The sequence below is a fragment of the Phaethon aethereus genome (genome assembly GCF_964289735.1).
Source record: "Phaethon aethereus genome assembly, chromosome: W".
NCBI lineage: Eukaryota > Metazoa > Chordata > Aves > Phaethontiformes > Phaethontidae > Phaethon > Phaethon aethereus.
Window position 1 is genome coordinate 39,537,422 of NC_138581.1, and position 25,959 is coordinate 39,563,380.

Consider the following 25,959-nt stretch of genomic DNA (forward strand, 5'->3'; position numbering starts at 1 on the left):
CCATCATGGGTTCCACACGGACCAGTCACCCTGCTCTGGCATTGTTTTCTCAGCATTTACCACCCTTAAATATGTTTTTGCAGAGGTGCTGTAAAGTCATCTGAGTGGTTCAGTATTGGTGCGCAGTCAGTCCATTTTGTCTGTTGCTGAGATGGCTGGAACTGGCTATTGGCAAGCACAGGGAAGTCCATGACCTCCTCCTACACAGGTCATCCCTGCAGCCTGTCCCTGCTACCAAAACCTTGCCAATTATGCCCAATACAGCTCTCCAACCCTTCCCCTATGTGCTAACCCCTCCAGTCCCAACCCTCATCCCAACCCCAAATCCTCCAAGCCCACCCTTACCCTTACCACCAACCCATCCAAGGCCAAAACTTCCACTAATAGCCAACCCCAACTCTTCCCCTACCCACCAACCTCTTCCAAGCCCTGACACATCCCCTAACTGCCCACCCCTCTGGCTCCAACCCTCCCCCTACCCATGAAGGACTTCAAAGCCCAACCCATCCAAGCTCATCAACCCCTCCAAGCCCAACTCTTACCTTGCCAGCAAACCCCTCCAAGCCCAACCCTTACTCTGCCTCCCAACCCCTCCAAACCCAAACCCTCAAAGCCCAGCCTTTACCCTGTCTACCCATCCCTCCAATCCCAACCCCTACCCTATCCACCAAGCCCTCCAAGCTCAACCCATATGCAGACAGTTAAGCCCTCAAAGACCTACCCTTAAACCTAGCTGCTCACCCCTCTAAGCCCAACCCCTCCAGGCCCATCCCTTAACCCTACGTATCAAGCATTCTACGCCCAAACCTTACCCTATCCACCAACCCCCTCTCAGCCCAACCTCTAGCCTAAACCCCAACTCCTCTAACTGAGTATAACTCTGTGTACTTTATATTGCTTTAGTATTAATATTAGTTTTATTGTTTTATTAAATCTGTTTCTATTTCAACCCATTTGAACCCACGAGTTTCCTTTTTTTCCCCCAATTTCCCTTTCTTGGCTGAGAGGGGGTTTTCGGGGGATAGAGCAATTGCTAGCGTTTAGCCCGGAGGTGTGCTAAACCTAGACACCCTCCAAGCCCAAACCCAAATAGCCCAACCCTTACCCTAACCCCAAATACCCCAAGCCCAACCCTTACCCTACCTGACAACCACTCCAAGACCAACCCTTACCCTGCACACCAACTCCTCCAAGCCAAAACCCTACCCTACCAGACCACCCCTCTCATGCTGTATTGGGTCTGGCTGAGATGGAGTTAATTTTCCCCATAGCAGCCCTCATAGTGCTGTGCTTTGTATTGGTAGCTAGAAAGGTGTTGATAACACACCAGTGTTTTGGCTACTGCTGAGCAGTGCTCACGCAGCATCAAGGCTGTCTCTCCAACATTCCCCCCTCACCAGTAGGCTGGGGGCGGGCAAGATCTTGGGAGGGGACAGAGCCAGGACAGCTGTCCCAAACTGGCCAAAGGGATATTCTATACCATATGACATCAGCTCAGCAATAAAAGCTAAGAGAAAGGAGGAGGAGGGAGGGGCATTCGTTTTTTCGACATTTGTCTTCCGGAGCAATCGCTACGCGTACTGAAGCCCTGCTTCCCAGGAAGTGGCTGGACATCGTCTGCTGATGGGAGATAGAGAATAAATCCTTTGTTTTCCTTTGCTTCCGCTCGCGGCCTTTGCTTTTGCTTCATTAAACTGCCTTTATCGTGACCCACGTGGGGTTTTTTTCCATCTTAATTTCTCCCCTCTGTCCTGCTGAGGAGGGGAGCGATAGAGCGGCTTGGTGGCACCTGGCGTCCAGCCAAGGTCAACCCACATACTGTCCACGCGCCAGACATCGCCCCCCATTGGTTACAAGCATCTGATCACGCACTGTCCATGCGCCCCTCACACAGTCAGAATTGCTGCTTGCAGGTGTCCCTGTTTTTCTTGCTTCTTCTTAGCTGTTTACCACAGCTCCCTCTTCTCAAGGCCAAGCCGTGCAGATATCCAGCTGTTTACCAGCTTCTCAATGCTGCAGCTCCTTCTCCTTAAGGTCGAGCCGTGCAGAGTGATCCCAACAGTCAAGCACCTTGCTTCCCCTTGCTTGACAGCTGAAACTCATGTCTACCACTAAGCGCTCATCTCAACTGCTCACTTAAAAAGGACACATGGCCACTGCCCACACCAACACAAGTGCTCACAGCCATTTTCTCTTTCCTGCCTACAACTGCCTTCTGCAGCTAATTCTTGTTGCACTCTGACTGAAGCTCTGGGCTCACCTCGCTCACCAGCCAAAAACCGTCTTTACCAACAACCTGTTCTCTTGACTGTGCAAGGACCTGCAGACACTGTCCATGCCAACACAATATTCACAGCCAAATTCTCCTACCGGCCTACACTTCCCTTCTGCAGCCCATTATTGTCACAGTTCAAAACTCTTGTCTTGTAGCCAGAACTCTTGTCTTGTAACACAAGGATGTGCTGCAAACAGCAAGTGTAGTTGACAAGAGAACTTGGCTGTGAGCACTTGTGCTGGCGTGGGCAGTTAGCTGCATGTCTTTGTAAGGGTATGTGGAAGGAGAGTGTCTGCTCCTTTAAGGGTATCTGGTCAAAGGAGACATAAAGAAGAACATACAGAGACAAACCTGACTGACACACGTACTACAGGTATGTTGGACAGAAAAGGAAGATTAAAGAAAATGTACCCCTTTGTACATCTTTGTCCACTACATATACTTGTAGCCTTGCTAGCACCAAAAGTATCAAAACTAGTTCTAGCTCATACCACTGACATGGGGATGGATGCAATTAGTCCAGTTTTATATGAATAAGGTCATGCTCAGACTTTAAAAAAAAAAAAAAATCTTAATTAATTTTAAAGAAGTTATGGGAGAAGTTTTCAAACACCTTTCTCATCTGAGCAGAGCTGCACGTGCCTGACAGAGAAAATCATCTTGGGCCTGGAAGCCATTTTGAGGCCAAAGAACCAGAAAGCTCGAGTGTTTAAAAAGTTCAAGAACGAGATCTCTCTTTCAGAGTGTCATCTGAGAGGTTTTTGTCCCTTTGGGAAGTTAGAAAAAACCCAAAACACCCACACAATCTTTTGGCTCCTCAGTGACCCGGGTTGGAGGCTGGATTTTTAATAAGGTACTATTTAAACTCTGTTTTTTTAAAAAAGAGAAGTAATTCTCATAAGGACATACAAATGCTGCATCTTTCTTTATCTTTCTGATATTCAGTATGCTAATGATTCATGGCATAGCACACTAAGGCCACGGTTATACCTTCCTACTCATTTCTGCTGCCAGCACTAACGCAAGCAAGTTGAATCAGGAAATGGCTTCAACTTAAAATTAGACTTTACCCCACTTCATTCTAGATCATCTCTGTGATCTGGCTTCCTGTGTGGCTACATGAGCATTAATGCTTGCACAAGAAGTGCAAGCAGCTGGGACCACTGCTATCAGAAGGAAGACCAGATTTATGCCAGGTCGATATGACTACATAAGCATAGCCTCATGAAAAGGGACAGTATTTCAGGTGTTTGATTCAGTATTATGAACACGTTCCAGAAATGTTGGGGGGGTGTCAAAAGAGATTATTTTGTTAGTGGTTTAACAACAATTTATTCCATAACATTTCTTATTTACACTAAACCAGGAAAAGTTGGGAGCTCCCTACTTTGCATCAAGTTCAAACACAGAATTGTGAGCGGCAAAATGGCCTCTGGGAAAACAGAAGTTGCTACAACCCTTTCAAATTGGGGGTGGTGCGCACAGGGGAAGGTAAAAGCACTATAAACTGACACAATCTATTATTAAAGACATTGGACTATCCCATAAGAAAACACCTTCCAATCCAGATTCTAACAAGTTAAATATATTGTTACCTTTCTCTTCCTTCCTCTTCTAACAACTTTAGGAATACATATATCATTTGTTTTCATCACATCCTATGAAGATAAGAAAAAATAAAGTGTCTTAGCAAACTTAAGATATAGTTTAAATGATCAAGAATTTCTCAACGAAATCGCATAACTGAAGCTTCTGATATGCGACTTAGGCAAAAAAATTTCATCACATCAAGACACTTTCTGTTAGTAAATATCATTACATTAAAGTTTGCTCTCTGATGATATCCCTAATTCCCATTAACTTCAATGAGTGGTATAAATATATCTGAATACATATGAAAATTTACATTTTAAACCACTCCCGAGACAGTCACAGTGCTAGCAAGTGTAGCTTCTAAGTATTTGAAGATACAGTTGCAAGTCAAAGTACACAGTATTAAAATTAACTTCTTTAGGTTAAAAAGAGTGACATTCCACGTGCCTTGCTACTGAGTTTTCTGAATGGGACATCATCTTCTTTGACAGTATCCATCTCTCTGTCTTCTGTTGGTAAATTATTATCCTGTTTACTTGATGACTGAAAAGGGAAAAATTAACATGGAGTTACTTCATTTATAGAAAAACAGAAGTGAAAAAGAGGAACACAGCTATCAGACTGCTTTGTGCTTTCGGTTTAAATAGTTTGTGGCTATATATGCACATTGCTGCTTTAGATAGACATCAATACCCCCAAATCAAACATGTTCTTTTTCATATGTGTACCTCTTGCTCTCTACATTTCTTTCATATTTACAGACAGTTGTCAGAACAGGTCAAAAATATTGCAACATACCATGACAGAACTTTGAAAAAAAATTACACCAGCACTTATTTTATTCCATTTTATGTTTGTGGTAGCATCATTACATTTCTCCATATCTGTACTTCTAAATGTTCATACCAATACTAAAAAATTAATCTGGACAACTGCTTATCTATGTATATGGATAAGAGTCATGGGTCAGAATGAGCAAACAATATGAATGTAAAGGTGTACAAACAAAATGCAATAGACTACAAACAAGGCATTTAATGGTTTATGACCTAAAATTCAGTAACACTGATCATCAGTAACTGGATTTTGACAATGCTATGCTTTAAAAACAACAAAACAGAAAACCTAAAGGTTTTTGGAAGAGCTGTTTTTGAGAGATATATATTTAGATCTATTTTAGAGATATATCTAAGTTTGACGATCAGGAGTTTGCAATACTTGGAAATAACCACCTTAGCCCTGTGAGAAAAAGAAAAGACAGTGAAAGAGGGTGAGCGCAATAGTAAGAGAAAAAGAGATTGTCCTGGTTTCAGCTGGGATGGAGTTGTTTTTTCTTCCCGATAGCTGGCACAGTGCTGCGCTTTGGAGTTGGTATGAGAATGATGTTGATAACACACTGAAGTTTTAGTTGTGCCTAAGTAGTTGTAGTGCTTACACTAAGTCAAGGAATTTTCAGCTTCCCATGCTCTGCCAGTGAGGAGGTGCACAAGAAGCTGGGAGGGGGCACGGCTGGGACAGCTGACCCAGACTGGCCAAAGAGATATTCCCTACCACATACATAAACTGGAGTTGGCCGGGGGGTGGAAATCGCTGCTCGGGGACGGGCTATCGATCGCCGGGTGGTGAGCAATTGCTGTACTGGGCATCACTTGTTCTTGTACATTCCTTTGTCGGTATTATTATTGTTGTTATCATTGTTGTTTCCTTCTCTCTTGCTGTCCTATTAAACTGTTTTTATCTCAGCCCATGAGTTTTTCCTGATTCTCTCCCCTGCCCCACTGGGGGGGGAGTGAGCAAGCGGCTGCGTGGTGCTTGGTTGCCGGCTGGGGCTAAACCACAACAGAGATAAAAAGGTAGGGAGAAAGAGGATGTGAAAGATATCAAGAGAAAGAGATAAAATAGTCAGAGGGAGCGGGGGGGGCCGCCCGTGGAGGTAGGTAAGGAAGACATGAGAGGGAAAGGTAGAGAGAGGGAGAGACGGAGAGCGGGAGAAAGAGAGAGAAAAGATAGAAGTGGGAGAAGATATAAGTAAAGCTGGGGGGAAGGGGGAGAGGGAGAGAGGAATAGAGGGAAGAGGGAGACAGGGGGAGGGAGATTTGGAGGGCGAGGGGGATACAGGAGATGGGGGAGAAAGAGAGAGAAAAATATAAGAAGAGGGAGAAACAGAGAGGGTGAAGAGGTGGACACAGAGAGCACGATAAATGGATATGGAGGAAGAGGGAATGAGAAAGGCAGCAAAAGAGCGGGAGAAAGAGAGAAGAGGACAGAGGGAAAAGAGCGCAAGGAATAAACAGCGGGGGAGAAAGATAGGGAGAGAGTGGGAAAAGATAAGGGGAAAAGAGGGAGAAAGAGGGAAAAGAGAAGAAAAGAGAGAGTGGGAAAAGGAAAGAAGGAAGGAAAGAGATAGAAAAGGAAAAGAGAAGGAGAGAGGGGGAAAGGGAGAGGGGAGGGGGAAGGGAGAGACAGAGGAGAGGGAGAGAGAAGCGGGTAGGCAAAGAGAGTTATCGAGACCAAAAAAAGCGGGGTGGGGGGAGGTGGGGGGGGGGAAACAGAGACGGTGGGGAGATAGGTGGGGTAGCACAGAGAGGGAGGGGGAGCTAAGACCAAGGCAGAGGGAGACTGAGAGCATGTGATCGTGACCGGGAGGGGGGGTGTCCAAGTCTGAGAGAGGAGGGGGGGGCAAAAGAGAAGAGGTGGTGGTGAGAGTCACGCACACACAGAGAGACTGAGAGAGTGACCAACAGAAATAGAGATCCTGAGCCCAAGAGAGAGACACCAAGGGGGGGGGTGGGATACCACGGCGGTGAGTGAGAGAGGGTGAGAGTGCGAGAGACCTTACGAAAGGGATACCAAGAAAGTCAGATGGGTGCAAACGAGAAAGAGTCAGAGAGAGGGAGAGAGCTGGGGGGTGAGGAGAGTCAGGGAGAGAGAGTCTGAGACTGGGACAAGGACAGGGAGAAGGGGACTGAACGAATGAGACAGAGACGGAGATGAAGAGAGAGAAGAGAGAGAGAGAGAGAGAAAGAGACTGAGATGGGGAGGGGGGCCACCGAGACAGACCCAGTGACACTGAGAGGAAGAGTGTGAGAGAGATCAAGAGCATGTGAGAGAGAATGAGAAAATGATTGTGGGGTGGGGTGGTGTCCTGAGACTGCAGATATGAGAGAAAAATTGAGAGAGATGGGGAGAGCAACCCCAAGAGAGTGAGATGGGGAGAGATAAAAAGTGAGCGAGGGAGAGGCCAAACAAAGGAGAGATGCTGAGGAAGGCTCTGGGAGAGAGACCAAGAGAGAGACTGGGCAGTGGGGTAGACCAAGAGACGCTGAGAGAGATGTACCGGTAAAGGGAAAGACAGAGAGATTGAGAGACAGTGAAACCAAGAAACATGTATAGAAAGAGGCACGGAGGCTGAGAGAGAGGGCAAGGTAAGAGGGGGAGAGAGACTGAAAGAGTAAGACTTGGTGTGAGAGACCCAGAGAGTCAGAGGGAGAGACTGACATGGTGGGGCAGAGAGGGAGATAGCTGGGGTGAGAGCCCAGCAGAGAGAGACACCAAGGGCCTGAGAGTGAGATAAATTGAGAGACTGTGAAATAGAGCAAGAGAGAGGCAGGGAGGAGACAGGGACTGAGAGAGTGGTCAAAAGACATTAAGAACTTTAGAACGGGGGGGGGGGAGGGGGGAGTGACGGAAGCAGGGAGAGGGAAGGAGAAGAGACATACAAGGTAGGGAGAGAGACAAGGTGAGAGAGAAGGTGCGATAGACAAAGGGGGAAGGCAAAGTGGGAAGGGAGAGGGACAAGGTGGAGGGAGACACACACAGACAACATGAGAGGCACACACACACAACGTGAGAGATACAGAGACATGCAGACAATGTGAAAGAGATATAGCAGGAGAGGGACACACACAATGTGAGAGAAAACGTGAGACAACGTGAGAAAACATGGGAGACAAGGTGAGATGAGGCAGGCAGACACACGAGAGAGACACAACTCGAGAGAGAGACAGAATGAGAGGCGACAAGCACACAAGGCCAACACGAGACAGGCACAATGAGGCAGGGGGACACACACAGAGACAGAACATGAGATGAGAGAGACATGAGGGATGGAGACAGGCACAACTAGAGAGCATAACAGAACGAGAGACATGAGAGAAACATAAACGAGAGAGAGAGATGAGACAGAGATGGACATGAGACACACACAATGAGATAGAGACACAGCCAAATAATGAGAGAGGTAGAACAAGATTCAAGAGAGACACGCAGCAAGAAACAGGCCCCGAGAGTGAGATGGAGACCGGCACAATGAGAGAGTGAAACACAACTAGCGAGACAGAGACAAGAAGAGCAACACGGGACAAGAGCCAAGAGACACACAATGAGACAAACTTGTGAGACACAAAAATGATGAGAGAGAGAGATGAGAGAAAAGGCACAAGAGACAGACATGAGAGAGACAATGAGAGAGTGCAAGAGACACAAGACAGGCACGAGACATGATAACAGAGTGACCGGAGAGAGAGAGAGACAAGAGACAGACCCACAACTAGAGAGACACACACAGGAGAAAATGGGACATGCAAAATGAGAGAGCGAGAGGATGGAGAGAGTGAGAGAGAGTGAGAGAGACATGCATCAAGAGCCAGACAGATGAGACTGAAAGAAATAGAGACAATCAGAAAGCCAGATGCATCATAGATTCATAGAATAGATTGAGTTGGAAGGGACCTTTAAAGGTCATCTAGTCCAGTCCCCCTGCCATGAGCAGGGACATCTTCAGCCAGATCAGGTTGCTCAGAGCCCTGTCCAACCTGACCTTGAATGTTTCCAGGGATAGGGCATCTACCACCTCTCTAGGCAACCTATGCCAGTGTTTCATCACCCTCGCTGTGAAAAATGTCTTCCTTATATCTAGTCTAAATCTATCCTCTTTTAGTTTAAAACTGTTGCCCGTTGTCCTATCACAACAGGCCCTGCTACAAAGTTTGTCCCCATTTTTCTTATAAGCCCCCTTTAAGTACTGGAAGGCTGCAATAAGGTCTCCCCAGAGCCTTCTCCAGGCTGAACAACCCCAACTCTCTCAGCCTGTCCTCATAGGAGAGGTGTTCCATCCCTCTGATCATTTTTGTGGCCCTCCACTGGACCTGCTCCAAGAGGTTGTCCTGGTTTCAGCTGGGACAGAGTTAATTTTCTTCCTGATACCTGGTATAGTGCTGTGCTTTGGATCTGGGATGAAAATAATGTTGATAAATTATTGATATTTTTAGTTGTTGCTAAGCAGTCAGGGACTGTTCAGCTTCTCGTGCTGGCCTGCCAGCGAGAAGGTGGGGGTACACAGGAAGCTGGGAGGGGACACAGCCAGGACAGCTGACCCAGGCTGGCCAAAGAGATATTCCATACCATATGACATCATGCTCAGTATATAAAGCTGGGGCAAAGAAGGAGGAGGGCGGGGGTGAATGACGACATTCAGAGTTATGGCATTTGTATTCCCAAGTAACCGTTATGCTTGATGGAGCCCTGCTTTCCTCGAGATGGATGAAGACCTGCCTACTGATGGGAAGTAGTGAATGAATACTTTGTTTTGATTTGCTTGCATGCACAGCTTTTGCTTTACCTATTAAACTGTCTTTATCTCAACCCATGAGTTTTCTCCCTTTTAGTCTTCTGATTCTCTCCCCCATCCCACCAGGAGTGAGTAAGCGAGCGGCTGTGTGGGGCTTAGTTGCCTGCTGGGGTTAAACCATGACACAGGTCCATGTCTTTCCTGTGCTGAGGGCTCCAGAGCTGGATGCAGTACTCCTTGCGGCATCTTAGCAGAGCAGAGTAGAGGGGCAGAATCACCTCCCTCGACCTGCTGGCCACACTGCTTTTGATGCAGTCCAGGATACAGTTGGCCTTCTGGGCTGCAAGTGCACATTGCTGGCTCATGTCCAGCTTTTCATCCACCAGTACCCCCAAGTCCTTCTTGGCAGGGCTGCTCTCAATCCCTTCATCCCCCAGCCTGTATTGATACTGGGGGTTGCCTCCGACCCAGGTGCAGGACCCTGCACTTAGCCTTGTTGAACCTCATGAGGTTCACATGGTCCCACTATCCGATCTTGTCCAGGTCCCTCTGGATGGCATCCCGTCCCTCAGGCATGTCAACTGCATCACTCAACTTGGTGTCATCTACAAACTTGCTGAGGGTGCCCTTGATCCCACTGTCTATGGCATTGATGAAGATATTAAACAGGACTGGTCCCAATATGGACCCCTGAGGGACACCACTCATCACTGATCTCCATCTGGACATTGAGCCATTGACCATTACCCTCTGGGTGCGACCATCCAACCAATTCCTCATCCACTGAACAGTGCACCCATCAAATCCATCTCTCTCCAATTTAGAGAGAAGGATGTTGTGGGTGACCATGTCAAAGGCCTTACAGAAGTCCAGATAGATGACATGCGTAGCTCTTCCCTTGTCCACTGATGTAGTCACTCCATCATAGAAGGCCACTGGGTTGGTCAGGCCTTCTATGATCAAGAGCCAGACAGACAAGACTGAAAGAACCAGAGAGTGACAGAACAGGAGAAATGAGACAGAGACAGGCACAGAATGAGTCAGACACACACACGAAATACACGGACACATGAGAAGAGACACAATGAGAGACAGATGCAGACACCACAAGACAGAGAGACAGGCACAAGAGACAGGCACAAATAGACAACTAGAGAGAGAGACAGAACGAGATATGCGCAAGAGAAAAGAGACGGAACGAGAGAGACACAATGAAGAGACAGCCACACAATGAGATAGCCACACATACATACTGAGAGAGCGAGTGAGCTAATAAAACTGGTCCTTATCTTGTCTTTGATTAGCTGATTAAAAAACTAATTAGAGAGGCATATGGAAAGGAGTCCCTCAGGCTTTTATCATCCCATCTTCTCATTTAAAGGGCTCTCCATGTACTTCTACCCATTTACCTTGGCAGCACCAACTTCAGACAGATTGAAAAAATACTTGTAGCTTTAAGCCCACTGCCATCCCCAGCACCACACAAGCTTTTGCACAGCTTCCCAGCAAAGCAGTCCAGCTTAAAAAAAAATAGTTTCCCCCACTCCCAAAAGCAGGGTCAGCTCCTCACATCAATGAAGAAATGCTTTTACCAGCACAGTACAATGGCAGGAAAGTGCAGTAGCAACAGGCTAAGCAATACTACCATGAAGTTACTTATCAAACCATGCTCCTAATGTGTAGCAGAGAAGCCAAATCATACTGTCCTTAGAAACATGGTTTGGAAACATTAAAGAAAAACCTCAAAGCAACAAGAAGTTGCGAGAGAATCTAGAAAATAAGAAATCCTGACATATTGTGGTAGGTTGACAGTGGCTGGATGCCAGGTGCCTACCAAAGCCTCTCTATCACTCTCCTTCTCAGATGGACAGGGGAGAGAAAATATAATGAAAAGCTTGTGGGTCGAGATAAGGACAGGGAGAGATCATTCAGCAATTACTTTCACAGGCCAAACAGACACGACTTGGGGAAAAATTAGTTTAATTTATTACCAACCAAATCAGAGTAGGATAATGAGAACTAAAACCAAATCTTAAAACACCTTCCCCCCCATCCCTCCCTTCTTCCCAGGCTCAACTTCACTCCCAATTTTTCTCCACCTCCTCCCCCCCGAGTGGCACAAGGGGATGGGGAGTGAGGGTTGTGGTCAGTTCATCGCACATCATTTCTGCCACTCCCTCCTCAGGGGGAGGACTGCTCACACTCTTCCCCTGCTCCAGCATGGGGTCCCTCCCATGGGAGACAGTCCTCCATGAACTTCTCCAACATGAGTCCTTCCCACAGGTTGCAGTTCTTCATGAACTGCTCCAGCCTGGGTACCTTTCATGGGGTGCAGTCCTTCAGGAACAGACTGCTCCAGCATGGGTCCCCCACAGGGTCACAAGTCCTGCCAGCAAACCTGCTCCAAGAACCCTTGACAACATCCGTCAGTGTAGTATCTAATACTGTTGAGAATTTAATGCCTAAAATAAAAGGACACTGATATCCTGTAATATAGTAGTTTCCAGAAATGTGTCAGAAATAACTGAGATACTACAGATGTATCACTATCATCCTCACCTAGTTTTATGCTTTTAGGATTATTTAGACCACACATACCACCAACACCTTCATGAAAAGAGACCACACACCTCTTTTCCATACTCTGTGTGTGTATGTGTGTGTGAGTGCATGTGTATATCACATGAACAGAGCTAAAAAAATTAAGGATATAAATCTGAAGATGTTTGTTACATTGTAATACCAAATGCGTAAGTGAAGTAGAAAGGTTTTCCCTCTCTCCCTTGTAGTAGAGACTACATACAGTAGCAATAAACAGCAGACATTTCAGTTCAAATACAATGTATTTTAAAAGGACACAATCTAGTTTCGGTAGGATTTTAAAACAATACATGCTTATGCAAGCCAAAAAGAAAAACTTTGTCTACATAAACTAGCATGTACCAGTTACTGATAGACTTCCTGACACAAAAATTTGATGAGTATGAAAACCCTTGCATGCATTCATATGAAGATTTGTGGTAATTTAAACTGACCCTTTAAAAAAAATCTAGCTAGTGAAAGAGTACTCTTTTAGCCTAGACAGAATCTAATGTTGTTGCAGATTTTTTCAGCCAAAGTTGTCACAGAGACCCCTACCTGTTCAAGCTATTAAACAGCCTTCAGAAAGAAATTGTGAAATACTAAATCTTGACAGTCATTTCCCCTTTCACTTAGCTAAAAATGCTGTGTAAGTTTTCATTAAGTGTATTCTGATTTAGAAAACTAGATCCGTAAAGTAATTCAGTTTCACAAATATTTACAGCACCTGAAAAGCACTACAGAAGGACAAAAATATTATAATGTTCAAGCCTGAAAACAAGAAAAAAGACCAGTCACAATACTGACACACTGGTAATTTAAAGTAATTATGACTTTAGCAATACATTTTTAAACTTGAAAGATTTTCTGATAAAACAAACCTAATTAATTTAGCCACTCACTTTGGAAATAACAGACTTCCTCCTTTTGGCTTCTCCTTTTTCTTCATTGCCCTCAGTAGGCTCTTGACAACTTTCGCAAATAGTTTCTTTGACAGCACTGTTAACATCTGGATAGGACTAAAATACAAAAACATCAGACTTGAAATCTAAATACCTTCCTAAACTACAGAATAATGATATTAAAAGTTGTATTGTATATGAAGTTTTAAGTAATCTCTGGTTAAAGCTGCAAGAATGTTAAAACATCTTATCTAAGTTATTAATTCTCAATTTAAATTGAGAAGTGACAGTATTTTCACTATATACCTTTCAAGCTCTCATGCACTAACAGCAGCTTATATTTAGGTTATAAATACTGCCAGGGAACATTTTCTGAAGTGCAATTTAATAAATGGAAGAGTTCTGAGTCAAACATGACTTGTCAGGATCTTTGGCCAGTTACATCAGAAATAAATACCACCATGGGGTACCTTTTCCAAACATATGGCAAACTCCACAAGTGCATTCTTGTGTATAACTATAAATGTAATAAAGCCAATCAGCAATTCATCAACAAATGCAAGAAACCAAAATCGACTATTTAAAACTTTTGTACAGGTTTTTTTTTTTTAAATAATACCAAAAAGCATGGTTAACCTTCTTCCTGGCCAAGAAATCATTTTTTTAATTAGCTGTCAATACTAAGTGAGCACAGAAAGCAATTACTCTTTTCCTGAAAATTTTAGTAGATTAATATTTCAAAAGTCTGAAGAATTAAGGTAAAAAGCATGGAAGCAGAGAAGGAGAAGGCAAAATTACTATTTTTAATTAGATTATTTTATGAATAATGTTCTCATTATTAAATCTTAGCTCTTTTGTACAAAACTGGCAGAATTCCCTCAACTCTTATTTTTTTCTTCCCATTGAGAAAGTGTCTCTAGCTTAAAACCCAAGCCACAAGCTCCCTTTTACCCTCCACCTCCCTAATAATTACAACTACCTATGCAAAGTATAAATAATGCCTTTGGAACATTCTAGCTACTTCTGTCAACTGAACATAAAATGAAACTCTCAAAGACTTATCAAGATAAAGTATACTTAGGGAAGGGAGTAGGGAACTGATCGTGCCCCTGTACTCGTGAGGCCGCACCTCGAATACTGTGTTTGCTTTTGGGCCCCTCACTACAAGAAGGACATTGAGTTGCTTCTGTCCAGAGAAGGGCAACGAAGCTGGTGAGGGGTCTGGAGAACAAGTCTTATAAGGAGCGGCTGAGGGAACTGGGATTGTTTAGTCTGGAGAAGAGGAGGCTGAGGGGAGACCTTATCGCTCTCTACAACTACCTGAAAGGGGGTTGTGGCGACGGGGGTGTTGGTCTCTTCTCCCAAGTAACCAGCGATAGGACGAGAGGAAATGGCCTCAAGTTGCACCAGGGGAGGTTTAGATTGGATATTAGGAAAAATTTCTTCACTGAGAGAGTGGTCAAACATTGGAACAGGCTGCCCAGGGAGGTGGTGGAGTCACCATCTCTGGAAGTATTTAAAAAACATGTAGATGTGGCACTTCGGGACATGGTTTAGGGGGCATGGTGGTGTTGGGTTGACAGTTGGACTTGATGATCTTGAAGGTCTTTTCCAACCTTAATGATTCTATGATTCTAAAAATAATAACAACAATAAAAAATCTGTGAAAAAAAATTTAATCACCCCCTAGTAATGACTAATGTCTCATCCCTTTACTCTAAGCCTATCTCACATCCAAATTAAAAATTCAGTTAATCTGACATAGTCTGAATATCCCACTATTAACTTACTCTGCATGTGGCCAGTGTTCTCTATTCACCTTTCACTTTCTGGACACTGGGGACAGCTACATTGTCTTCCCTGCTACTGTCCCAAAAACTGTGCTTCCTCTAAGTAGGTACAAATTAAAAAAAAAAAAAAGCAGATGTAGATCAAATAACGTCTTAAATATGCATCTTTTACTCTCCAACAACACAGCTAAAAACCTTGACAGTCTACTCATAACCACATGTAGTGATTACTGCAATGTACTGGCTGTACACAGTACCACTTTGAATGCTGCTGGAAAAATCCATTTTCCTAGCTTGTCAGACTGTTCACATCACTTTTCCACTGACTCTTCATTCTCCATGAGAAACTGCATGCCTTCGCTTTCAAAACCTTTCACTGCCAACTTTCACCCTGTTTTGGACCCCTTCTCATCAGCTACTGAGGTCTCAGCTTCTGCCGCTGCCACTTTCAACCAATTTTGTTTCGTTATATGCTGCTCCCAAAATGAGCAAAAGCTTCCTCATAAACATCCATAAAACCACACAACTACCTTGCATCAAATTCTTAGTTGAACCTATTTACCTTCCCCCACTAAGAAGAAAACAAAAAAACAGGTGTACTGGATCTGGCTGAGATGGAGTTAATTTTCCCCATAGCAGCCCTCATAGTGCTGTGCTTTGTATTGGTAGCTAGAAAGGTGTTGATAACACACCAGTGTTTTGGCTACTGCTGGGCAGTGCTCACACAGCATCAAGGCTGTCTCTCCAACATTCCCCCCTCATCAGTAGGCTGGGGGTGGGCAAGATCTTGGGAGGGGACAGAGCCAGGACAGCTGTCCCAAACTGGCCAAAGGGATATTCTATACCATATGACATCTGCTCAGCAATAAAAGCTAAGAGACAGGAGGAGGAGTGGGGGCATTTGTTTTTTTGATGTTTCTCTTTTTGAGCAACCGCTATGCGTACTGAAGCCCTGCTTCCCGGGAAGTGGCTGGACATCACCTGCTGATGGGAAGTAGAGAATAAATCTTTGTTTTCTTCTGCTTCTGTGCACAGCCTTTGTTTTTTGCTTATTTGTCCTGGTTTCAGCCAGGATAGAGCTGGTTTTCTTCACAGAAGCTAGTGTGAGGCTGTGTTTTGGATTTGGGATGAGAAACTGTTGATAACGTGCTGATGTTTTGAGTTGTTGCTAAGTAGTCAAGGACAGTCCAGCTTCTCATGCTGGCCTGCTAGCAAGAAGGCTGGGGGTGCACAGGAAGCTGGGAGGGGACACAGCCAGGACAGCTGACCTAGGCTGGCCAAAGAGATATTCCCTACCATACAACGTCATCCCCAGTACATAAACTGGAGTTAGCTGGGGGGCGGGAATTGCTGCTCGGGGACGGGCTATCGATCACCAGGTGGTGAGCAATTGCTGTATTGGGCATCACTTGTTCTTGTACATTCCTTTGTCAGTATTATTATTGTTGTTATCATTGCTGGTTCCTTCTCTCTTTCTGTCCTATTAAACTGTTTTTATCTCAACCCAAGAGGTTTTTTTCCCAATTCTCTCCCCTGTCCCACTGGGGGAGGGGGGAGTGAGTGAGCAGCTTAGTTGCCAGCTGGGGCTAAACCACGACAGATCTGAAGGATGAAATAGAAGACAGAAAGACAACTGAATTGGTACTGTCTTTAAAGATTGATCAGCTGCAGAGACTGTTACAGGAAGAAAAAGAGAAAGAAAACAAAAGTTGGAGGAAAAGATTGAAATTATGCTAATGCAGGCCCCCAACCCCCCTAGCATTATACAGATTAGAAAATTAATTGTGTCTCCTGAAGAGTGGGATGGAGACATGTGGGGCGACTCCAATGATAACAAACTAGACAAAACTGATTCTTTCCACGAGGTCAGACCTATTATCAAAACAGAGGAAACAACTGGACCTCGGGGTGGTGCCGAAAATCGTACCCAGAAAACTACCCCATTCAATCCAATTCAATTGGCTCATTTACAAGAACGCTATGGCTGTAAGCCAGGTGAAACTGAAACTGAATATTTGTGGCAAGTGTGTCTAACTGGGGGAGATAGAATCTTAGTAAGCGGCGATGAAGCCAATGGGTTTTGGGGTCCTGGTGTCTTTTTAAATGCTGGCCCTGCACCCCCAAATGATCCCCACTCGATAACAAGCAGAGTGGCATACTGGGCTGGTGGAATAGATATGCTAGAGAGAGAAGAACCTCTGGTAATACCCATTAAATCTTTAAATGACCTCTCGACAGCTATCACAAAGGCTGCCTATATCCAGGCTATGCATGAATGCGGAGCTCACAATATGCCTTTATCAGCGATCATAAATCCTGAGTTATTAAAGCCATTAAGTAAGGGAGCCCCTGCCATGCTGGCATTACCTCATTGCAAAACGAGATGAAATTAGGAGGGATGTGGATTTTAACGTGCTATTAAACATGAGTAATGCTATTGAAGATCAGGAAGAAGAATTGATACATAGAATCCTCCCTACCTGGGCAACACTAATGCATGATATTATAAATCATGGGAGAGAAATGGGAAATTGCCTACTGAAAACAGGACTGCAGGATGTAATGTTAGGCAACTTAAGCAAACTCCCCAAAATAAGTCAGAGCCCACCAAACGCCACTTTAGGGCCCAGAAGTGGAAGAAACTATATGATCAAGCATTAGCATTAGGCATTCCAAAAATTGCAATTCAGAGACAATCTCCTAGCATTATTCAGAGCCTAATTACTGCATTACAGAGAAAAGACACCCCAAACACTCAGACACCAACACCAACTCCGAGAGGGAACAATAACCCTTTCCCTCCCCAAAAACTGAAGTCAAAAAATGAGTAATGCCCGGATGGCAATTGGGCCTGCCTGTCCAGCAAGTAGAACCTTATCAACAGATAAATGATAACTCCCCCCTGGGGAGTGGGCTGGGGGAGGGGGGAAGGTTGGAGGGGGACACAGCTGGGGCAGCTGACCCCAACTGACTGAAGGGCTATTCCATGCCATATGACGTCATGCTCAGCAATGAGAACTCAGGGGAGGGGGCTTTGGGGGAGGTAGCCATTGTTTTGAGACTGGCTGAGCATTGGTCTACTTGTGGGAGGTGGTGGATGATTGCCTTTGCGTCATTTTTTTTCTCTTTCTCTTTCCTTCACTTATTAAACTGTACTTATCTTGTCCCATGAGTTTCCTTGGTTTTGGTGTTGGTATTCTCTCCCTTGGCCTGCTGGGTGACTCAACTATTGCTGAAAAGCCACTGTACTACCTCTATGATCTTAAATGTCCTGAGTGCAAAAAGGAGCCTTCCAGGAGACAACATTACCCCTTGTAGCATTTTTGTCTGTATGCAAAAGATGAAATTTGTCAGGAGCATCATATATCCTGAACTGTCAGTTACTGAATTGAATAAGACCTTCCAGGTAGGCTGTATGTCTTCCTTTCGGAAATGAGTTCTAATAGATAGTTTCCTTACTGCCTTGCTAGCTCTCAGTCGCAAATTTAAACTTGTCCAACTGTATTCAAGACACATTCCATTTCCACAGGCTCTGGAGCCATCTTTGTAACTGGAATATCAGCACAGGTTCCCAGGGTGGATTACTGCACGCCCATTATGTGTTTTTAATGGTCTCACTTTCCCACAGGACAGAAGTGGGTGCAGCGCAGTGCTTTGTTTTGCCACACGTAAAATGTCAGCATACTTCAGGAATATAGGCCATGCCCAGCTCTGTACTTGCTTCACATACACTCAGTATATTATTCAGCCTGTCCAACTGCCTAAGACAATTAGCTATATGAAAAGCCTATCTCAAATAAACCAGGGAAGGCAATGTTATATGAATTATTATAAAAATCATATGCAACCTGTTAAGATTCTGTTCTGCTGGATTACTTTCAAACTAAAGCAAATCAAATCAAGTTTTTTAAAATGCAGAGTTACTGGACCTGTCATGACAACTTTAGCCCTGAATTTGTTAATATTTTATGGTTAAATTGTCAGCATTAGATTTGATTTCTTTATGACTTTAACATCACATTGAATCACAGTTCTGTCATTTTTGGACCACTGAACCTGGGGCTTCTGATTCTGTTCTATTGCAAACTGTACAGGCAATCCTCATTACACCAGTTTTTTTTAAAAAAAGATTTTTAACAGAGTAATTAAAAAAGTGAACTACTTTTATGGAAAAAGCCATCAAACAGCTTCTGTGATGTAAAGAAACAGAAATATTACATGGTGCCTGCATGTTCCATATGTAATAAACTGGCTCTTTAAAAAAAAACACACAGGCACCAATGTTTAAATTACTATGTCTAGTGAATACTAGAAATAATAAGTTTTCTAATAACCTTTTCACTATCACATTTTGAGCCAGCCATGGTGAGCTTTAATACTTTCACTATATCCTAAAACCAGAAAAATCAAACAAAAACCTTATTTAAATTGCATTTTGTCAAAAGGTCACAATTCTGGAAAGCACATTAACTTACATTCTGCTCCATGCCTGTCATCAGAGTACTTATCCTTTATCTGTTAACTCAGTTCTAGTCACAAGCTTTTTGTAGATTATGTTATCAATACAAGAGTTTTCCAGATACAGTGTAACAAACAGCCTTGTTTCTGGCATTAAGAACATAATCCTTGAAAAGAATTACTTGGATATGGAACTGAATGAATGGATTTTGTATGGAAGGAAAAACAAACGTGATAATAAACCTAAAGTAATAATTTCTTGTCCAATGCTTGAGGCATTCTGGGAATGTAAATACTATTTCATATTTGCAAAGTGCAAATACAATTCAGCATGCCAGGAAAGTGCCCGGGATGTCCAAGTTCTTCACTCACCCCTTGATATGGTATGTAACAGTAAGACAATTACAACCTCAAATCCAGAAGTGAATGTGGGTTTAAGCTTCATATTCTAATGTTCCAATTTTCAGTGTGATTTTGGATAGAAAGCTACATGCTGACTGACAGAACCTCCTCCTCTGTGAGAAACAGGTGGCTGAGGTGCAGCTATTCTAGTGGATGAGGGAAAGGCTGTGGATGTTGTCTACCTGGACTTTAGTAAAGCCTTTGACAGCATCTCCCACAGCATTCTCCTGGAGAAACTGGCAGCTCGTGGCTTAGACAGGTTTACTCTTCGCTGGGTGAGGAACTGGCTGGATGGCCGAGCCCAGAGAGTTGTGGTGAACGGCGTTAAATCCGACTGGCAGCCGGTCACAAGCGGTGTCCCCCAGGGCTCGGTTCTGGGGCCGGTCTTGTTCAATATCTTTATAGATGATCTGGATGAGGGGATCGAGTGGTCCCTCAGTAAGTTTGCAGATGACACCAAGTTGGGCGGGAGTGTTGATCTGCTGGAGGGTAGGAGGGCCCTGCAGAGGGATCTGGACAGGCTGGATCAATGGGCTGAGGTCAACTGTATGAGGTTTAATAAGGCCAAGTGCCAGGTCCTGCGCTTGGGTCACAACAACCCCATGCAACGCTACAGGCTTGGGGAGGAGTGGCTGGAGAGCTGCCCGGCGGAAAGGGACCTGGGGGTGCTGGTTGACAGCCGGCTGAACATGAGCCAGCAGTGTGCCCAGGTGGCCAAGAAAGCCAACAGCATCCTGGCCTGTATCAGAAATAGTGTGGCCAGCAGGAGGAGGGAAGTGATTGTGCCCCTGTACTCGGCACTGGTGAGGCTGCAGCTTGAATACTGTGTTCAGTCTTGGGCCCCTCACTACAAGAAGGACATTGAGGTGCTGGAGCATGTCCAGAGAAGGGCAACGAAGCTGGTGAGGGGTCTGGAGAACAAGTCTTGTGAGGAGCGGCTGAGGGAACTGGGGTTGTTTAGTCTGGAGAAGAGGAGGCTGAGGGGAGACCTTATCGCTCTCTACAACTACCTGAAAGGGGGTTGTGGCGAGGTGGGTGTTGGTCTCTTCTCCCAAGTAACTAGTGATAGGACGAGAAGAAATGGCCTCAAGTTGTGCCAGGGGAGGTTTAGATTGGATATTAGGAAAAATTTCTTCACTGAGAGGGGGGTCAGGCATTGGAACAGGCTGCCCAGGGAGGTGGTGGAGTCACCATCTCTGGAAGTGTTCAAAAAATGTGTGGATGTGGCGCTTCAGGACATGGTTTAGGGGACATGGTGGCGCTGGATTAATGGTTGGACTTGATGATCTTGAAGGTCCTTTCCAACCTAGTGATTCTGTGATTCTGTGATACTTCCTCTTATCACACCCTGCTCCTCCCAGAGGAGCTGTCATGACTAGCCTTGAACAATGCGTCTAACGCTCCCTGGTGCAACAGGCTAGAAACAAACTTTCACTGTAGTGCTTTCTCTTTGCACACTTTCCATGTCAAAATGTCAATCCTTTCCGGAAACAATTCTTATCCTTTTGAATGTTCTTCAGTGGGATTTTCTTTTCCATTTACACCTGAATGTTACCAGACAACAACATGCCTTGCCGCCTTCTGCATTATATCTAGGAATGGTCAATCAGTGTTTGGCCAAGAACTACTCCAACTAGTTCATGTTACACTATAAACTCTGAAGCATATGCTTTTAGTCTTCAAATTTAATGTTCTTCAATTTAACACAAAATAAAAAGTAGTATTTTATGAACATATTCTTTATGAGGTCTGCCCCTGAAATGGCTGCTGTCTGTGGAAAAAGCTCAGTTGCTCAACATGTTGTCCCAGTCCTTTCAGCAGCATGACTGAAATTGATTTTTTCTACTCATGTAGAACCTCAGAAACAAGATGTGTTACTCTGATAACATTCAAGAACATCCAGTTTCTTCTTGTGCCTGTGACAAAGGCCTGTTTCTGCATTCTGAATACTTTGAAAAACTAAATATAAATATTCTTTGTTAGTAGGAAATAAAGGTCATGATAGTCTAAATAGTGCAAGTAATATGTGAAGATAATTATAGTTAATGTCTGCATGTATAAAATATACACCAACAATGTAAACAACTCCTGAATTCATACAAAAATTTGTTAATTTTATTTTAACGTTAGGATTTCAATCCTCTCATTTTTAGCAAATGTAATGTCCTTTGAAAGAACTTTCTTTCACATCCTTTAAAACTGTCCATTATTTAACATTTGAATCCAGATTAACCTTTGTGATTGTGCTCATTACTTTGCTAAAATATGGAACTCCGACGGGTAGAGTTTCAAGAACTTGGCAATGATAAGGACAATAGTGGGTGTTAGAACAAAAAGCTAGCTCTCTGTGAAGCCGATGGTATAACAGGAGATGCCAATCAGGACAATCGAGTTATGGGAAACAGAGTTTGGAAGGACCTCTTTATCTGACTTTGAGACAGTTTATTATGCTTGTGTAAATATGCCCTGGTGAGAAGAACTTGCAAGTCTGTTCACCATGTCATATTTTATATCCGCTCATATTATGTTGGAACATCTCTTAATCTCAGTTTAGTGAAATGGTTTTCCTATAATAATTGTGCCTCATAATCATGCTATCCAGTCATGCTTAATGAGCTTTGCAGAATTTTAAGGATTCAGCATTGTCCACCTATCAGGGGCTGGAAGCATTTTCTGGGGCAGCAGAAATTTTACAGAAACATTTCCTATAATCCTCAGTCATCTTTTTTCAAAGCTGAAGAGTCCTCATCTCATTTTATATGAAAGTTGTCCTATTCACATAATTCTTCACCAAACTTTCTCTCTATCTCTACTATCCACAGTTCCTTAGAGCAATTGTGACTGATATTCAAGCAGGTACACTTGTTTTGTTTTCTTAGTGGCATGCAGAGGTTTGCTGTTTCCCTTTCTAATAGTTTCTTAAATGTTCTTAACCACTGCTGAGCAGGGAGATGCATTTTTCAGTTTAGTCCAAAATTTCTATTGCAGAGTCATAGTACTAATTTAGAACCCATCATCTTTACCTATTTAGAACTACTTTTCTCATGTGCAATATTTTGCACTTACCAAGTCTGATTTCCACCTGCCTTTTTATCTCCCAGCCACTCAGTACAATGAGAGCCTCTGCAACTCCTTGCAGTCAGTTTTTTAATATCCTTAATAAGTTTGTATCACCAGGAAACTGCGTCACTTTTCTATTCATCTTCTTGTTCGGGGCATTCAGCAAAACTGAATCTTCAGTATAGGAAAACGCGCTTGGTAATTGAACACCAACCTATTTTTGGTCAAGAGCATTTATTGTTAAATCCACAACTTATTAGAAGTCAGCTGGTTTTGGAACAGAGATACAGTAAGTATCACAGAGTATACTCAGATCCTTTCCCTTCCTGGATCTTTTGGACTATGGGAGCAGAACTGGAACAGAGTACATCTGCTGATCGCGAAATGAACTGATATTTCTCTTACAGACTTAGATTCTAATTTCATTTCTAATTTGGAATGGCTCCCAGTGCTCTGCAAGACCTGTCTAAATGACTAGAAGGTAAGTCTTTAAAATAATAAACCAAATTAGAGATTTAGTAGTCTAAGATGTTAACTTTGAAAGGACAGCTATAATTTCTCTTTAGAGGCATTGCATGGGATTGTTGTCCCAAATATGGATTCTTCCACCCGATGTGCAGAGAGCCAAAAAACACACAGAGCCGAGATATTTGCTTTTATTCCAAATCTGTGCAGAGTTGGGTGCTAGGTGGTAGGCCCACAAAGCTAGCACACCTCAGTTAACACACAGAAAATATTTATACACTTCGAGCAACAGTTATCAGTTTTTTTTAGAAATTGGCTCCGTCACCCTTGTTCCCATTGGCTCTCACAAGCCTCGTCTCCACTTAAAGTCACAGCGTCCTTCTTTTTTTCTAGGCTTGCTCAGTGAGGAGGGGGCTTTCCCCGCCCAGGGGCAGGTTTCTATTATGCTAATTATATGTTAATTAGGATCGTTCACTGAAGGTTCAGTATTTATGTTTCTTTTGTGATTATCTTGTTCCTTCCCTCAAGGTTGCACCTTGTTAACTGCTGACAGAGATTAAAGGATACCCCCAGCTTCATTCCTCGCATGCCTTCAACAGGATATTGTCTGCATCACAGTGGGAAGGAAATTGCTAAGGTAACTCACTGCATTCCTGGAAGCTTTAATGAATACTTAGCCAATTTTACCTTCAAACTGTGGACCAAAGCAGTCTGCAGCAGCCCCTCAACCCAGATAAGAATGATTTGTGGCTGTGGTTGGAATAGACTGAATACATTTCATAGCTGAGGAAGGCCACAGAGGTGTCTGTTCTGTGATGTGGGTTTTTTACTCCTGCAGCATCCTGATTCCAGAAAAGTGTTTTTGTTTTTTGTCTTGTAGGCAAGTCTCTTCTTTCCCTAAGGGATAATTTGCATGCCAAGCAAGACCAAGTCTGATGATGGTGTATTCAGGCCAATCAGCATAATCATGTATGCTGTAGGAAAACATGTCCTCCTGATCTGGATCTGTCCCATGGACGATGAGGATCAATGATACCTCAGAGATCAGAACTTCCAAGTTCCCAGCTCTCGGAGACATGCTGGTGTTGTTCAGACAGTCATCAAATTGTACAAGAAGATCAGGAACTCAAGGTTTTGTGTATAACACTTATGAATTTGTGAGACAGAAAGGGGGTCTACATTAGGGCTTTTGCAGGATAAGCGTGCTTTTGAGGCAAACAGCAAGGCTTGCCCCTTTACTATGTTATGGTTTGCACTGTGGAGTGATCTCAAAGCAACCGGCTGGATTGCTTTTGAAAGAAGCTAAACTAGAAAGTATGTTTCAGGAATGTATATAATGTGTTCCAGCTATTAATAATTGTTTAGTTGTTTAGAGCTAGTCTGATGTAGAATCCCCGAAATATGTATGGAATAGATGTTGGGTACTCAGTACCAGCTATTTCACCTTGAAGATCTGCTTCTGTTATGCTGCACTACTTGCTCATATAGACATACTCCTACAGCTCAAAAGTTTAAGGAGCCTTTATGAAATTGGTCTATTGTACAAGTCCCTTTCTGGGTTTTGGAGTAGTTCTGAAGAGAACAGAGAGAAGTTAGGTCTGACTTTAACTCAAATCAATCTGCATAGACTGCTTTCTCAACGAAAGGGACTACTTCTACATACTTAATATAGAAATGCACTAAAACCCTTCTTTAGAGTAAATGAGGATACTGTAGCTATTATTCAAAATGTCAATGAGTTAAGTTTGAAATATGATGGAAACTCAGTGAAAATCACATCTCTGATCAGTAACATTCTGTATTGTATCTCTCTCCTCTTTTTTCCCCCATTCCTTATTATTTACTTTGTGAAATGCATTCAAAACAAATTTTCCAATTTAGCTTAGAAGGACTCTTCCAAGCCACTCTCCCTCATTTATCAGCAGTCCTGGTTAACAGGGGAGGTCCCAGAAGACTGGAGGCTTGCCAGTGTGACGCCCATCTAGAAGAAGGGCTGGAAGGAGGTTCCTGGGACCTACAGGCCTGTCAGCCTGACCTCGATACCAGGGAAGATTATGGAGAGGTTCATCCTGAGGGCGCTCACAGGGCATGTGCAGGACACCCAAGGGATCAGGCCCAGCCAGCATGGGTTCATGAAAGGCAGGTCCTGCTTGACCAACCTGATCTCCTTCTATGACCAGGTGACCCGCCCAGTGGATGAGGGAAAGGCTGTGGACGTTGTCTACCTGGACTTTACTAAAGCCTTTGACAGCGTCTCCCACAGCATTCTCCTGGAGAAACTGGCGGCTCGTGGCTTAGACAGGTTTACTCCTTGCTGGGTAAAGAACTGGCTGGATGACCGAGCCCAGAGAGTTGTGGTGAATGGCGTTAAATCTGGCTGGCGGCCGGTCACAAGCGGTGTTCCCTAGGGCTCGGTTCTGGGGCCAGTCTTGTTCAATATCTTTATCGATGATCTGCATGAGGGGATCGAGTGCTCCCTCAGTAAGTTTGCAGATGACACCAAGTTGGGTGGGAGTGTTGATCTGCTGGAGGGTAGGAGGGCTCTGCAGAGGGATCTGGACAGGCTGGATCAATGGGAGGAGGTCAACTGTATGAGGTTTAATAAGGCCAAGTGCCGGGTCCTGCGCTTGGGTCACAACAACCCCATGCAACGCCACAGGCTTGGGGAGGAGTGGCTGGAGAGCTGTGTGGCAGAAAAGGACCTGGGGGTGCTGGTTGACAGCTGGCTGAATATGAGCCAGCAGTGTGCCCAGGTGGCCAAGAAGGCCTGTATCAGAAATAGTGTGGCCAGCAGGAGTAGGGAAGTGATCGTGCCCCTGTACTCGGCACTGGTGAGGCCGCACCTCGAACACTGTGTTCAGTGTT

General features: G+C 44.1%; 1 protein-coding gene across 1 annotated transcript in view; it reads right to left on the reverse strand.

Annotated features, from left to right (window-relative positions):
• Positions 1–25,959, reverse strand: part of LOC309415218 (lens epithelium-derived growth factor-like) — a gene marked incomplete at both ends in the record, with an annotated part of 148,530 nt that overhangs the window by 82,921 nt on the left and 39,650 nt on the right. The window contains 2 exons of the mRNA XM_082012669.1: positions 3,871–3,933; positions 12,920–13,036. Coding sequence (XP_081868795.1) covers positions 3,871–3,933; positions 12,920–13,036 — 180 coding nt within the window. The remainder of the gene's footprint in view (positions 1–3,870; positions 3,934–12,919; positions 13,037–25,959) is intronic.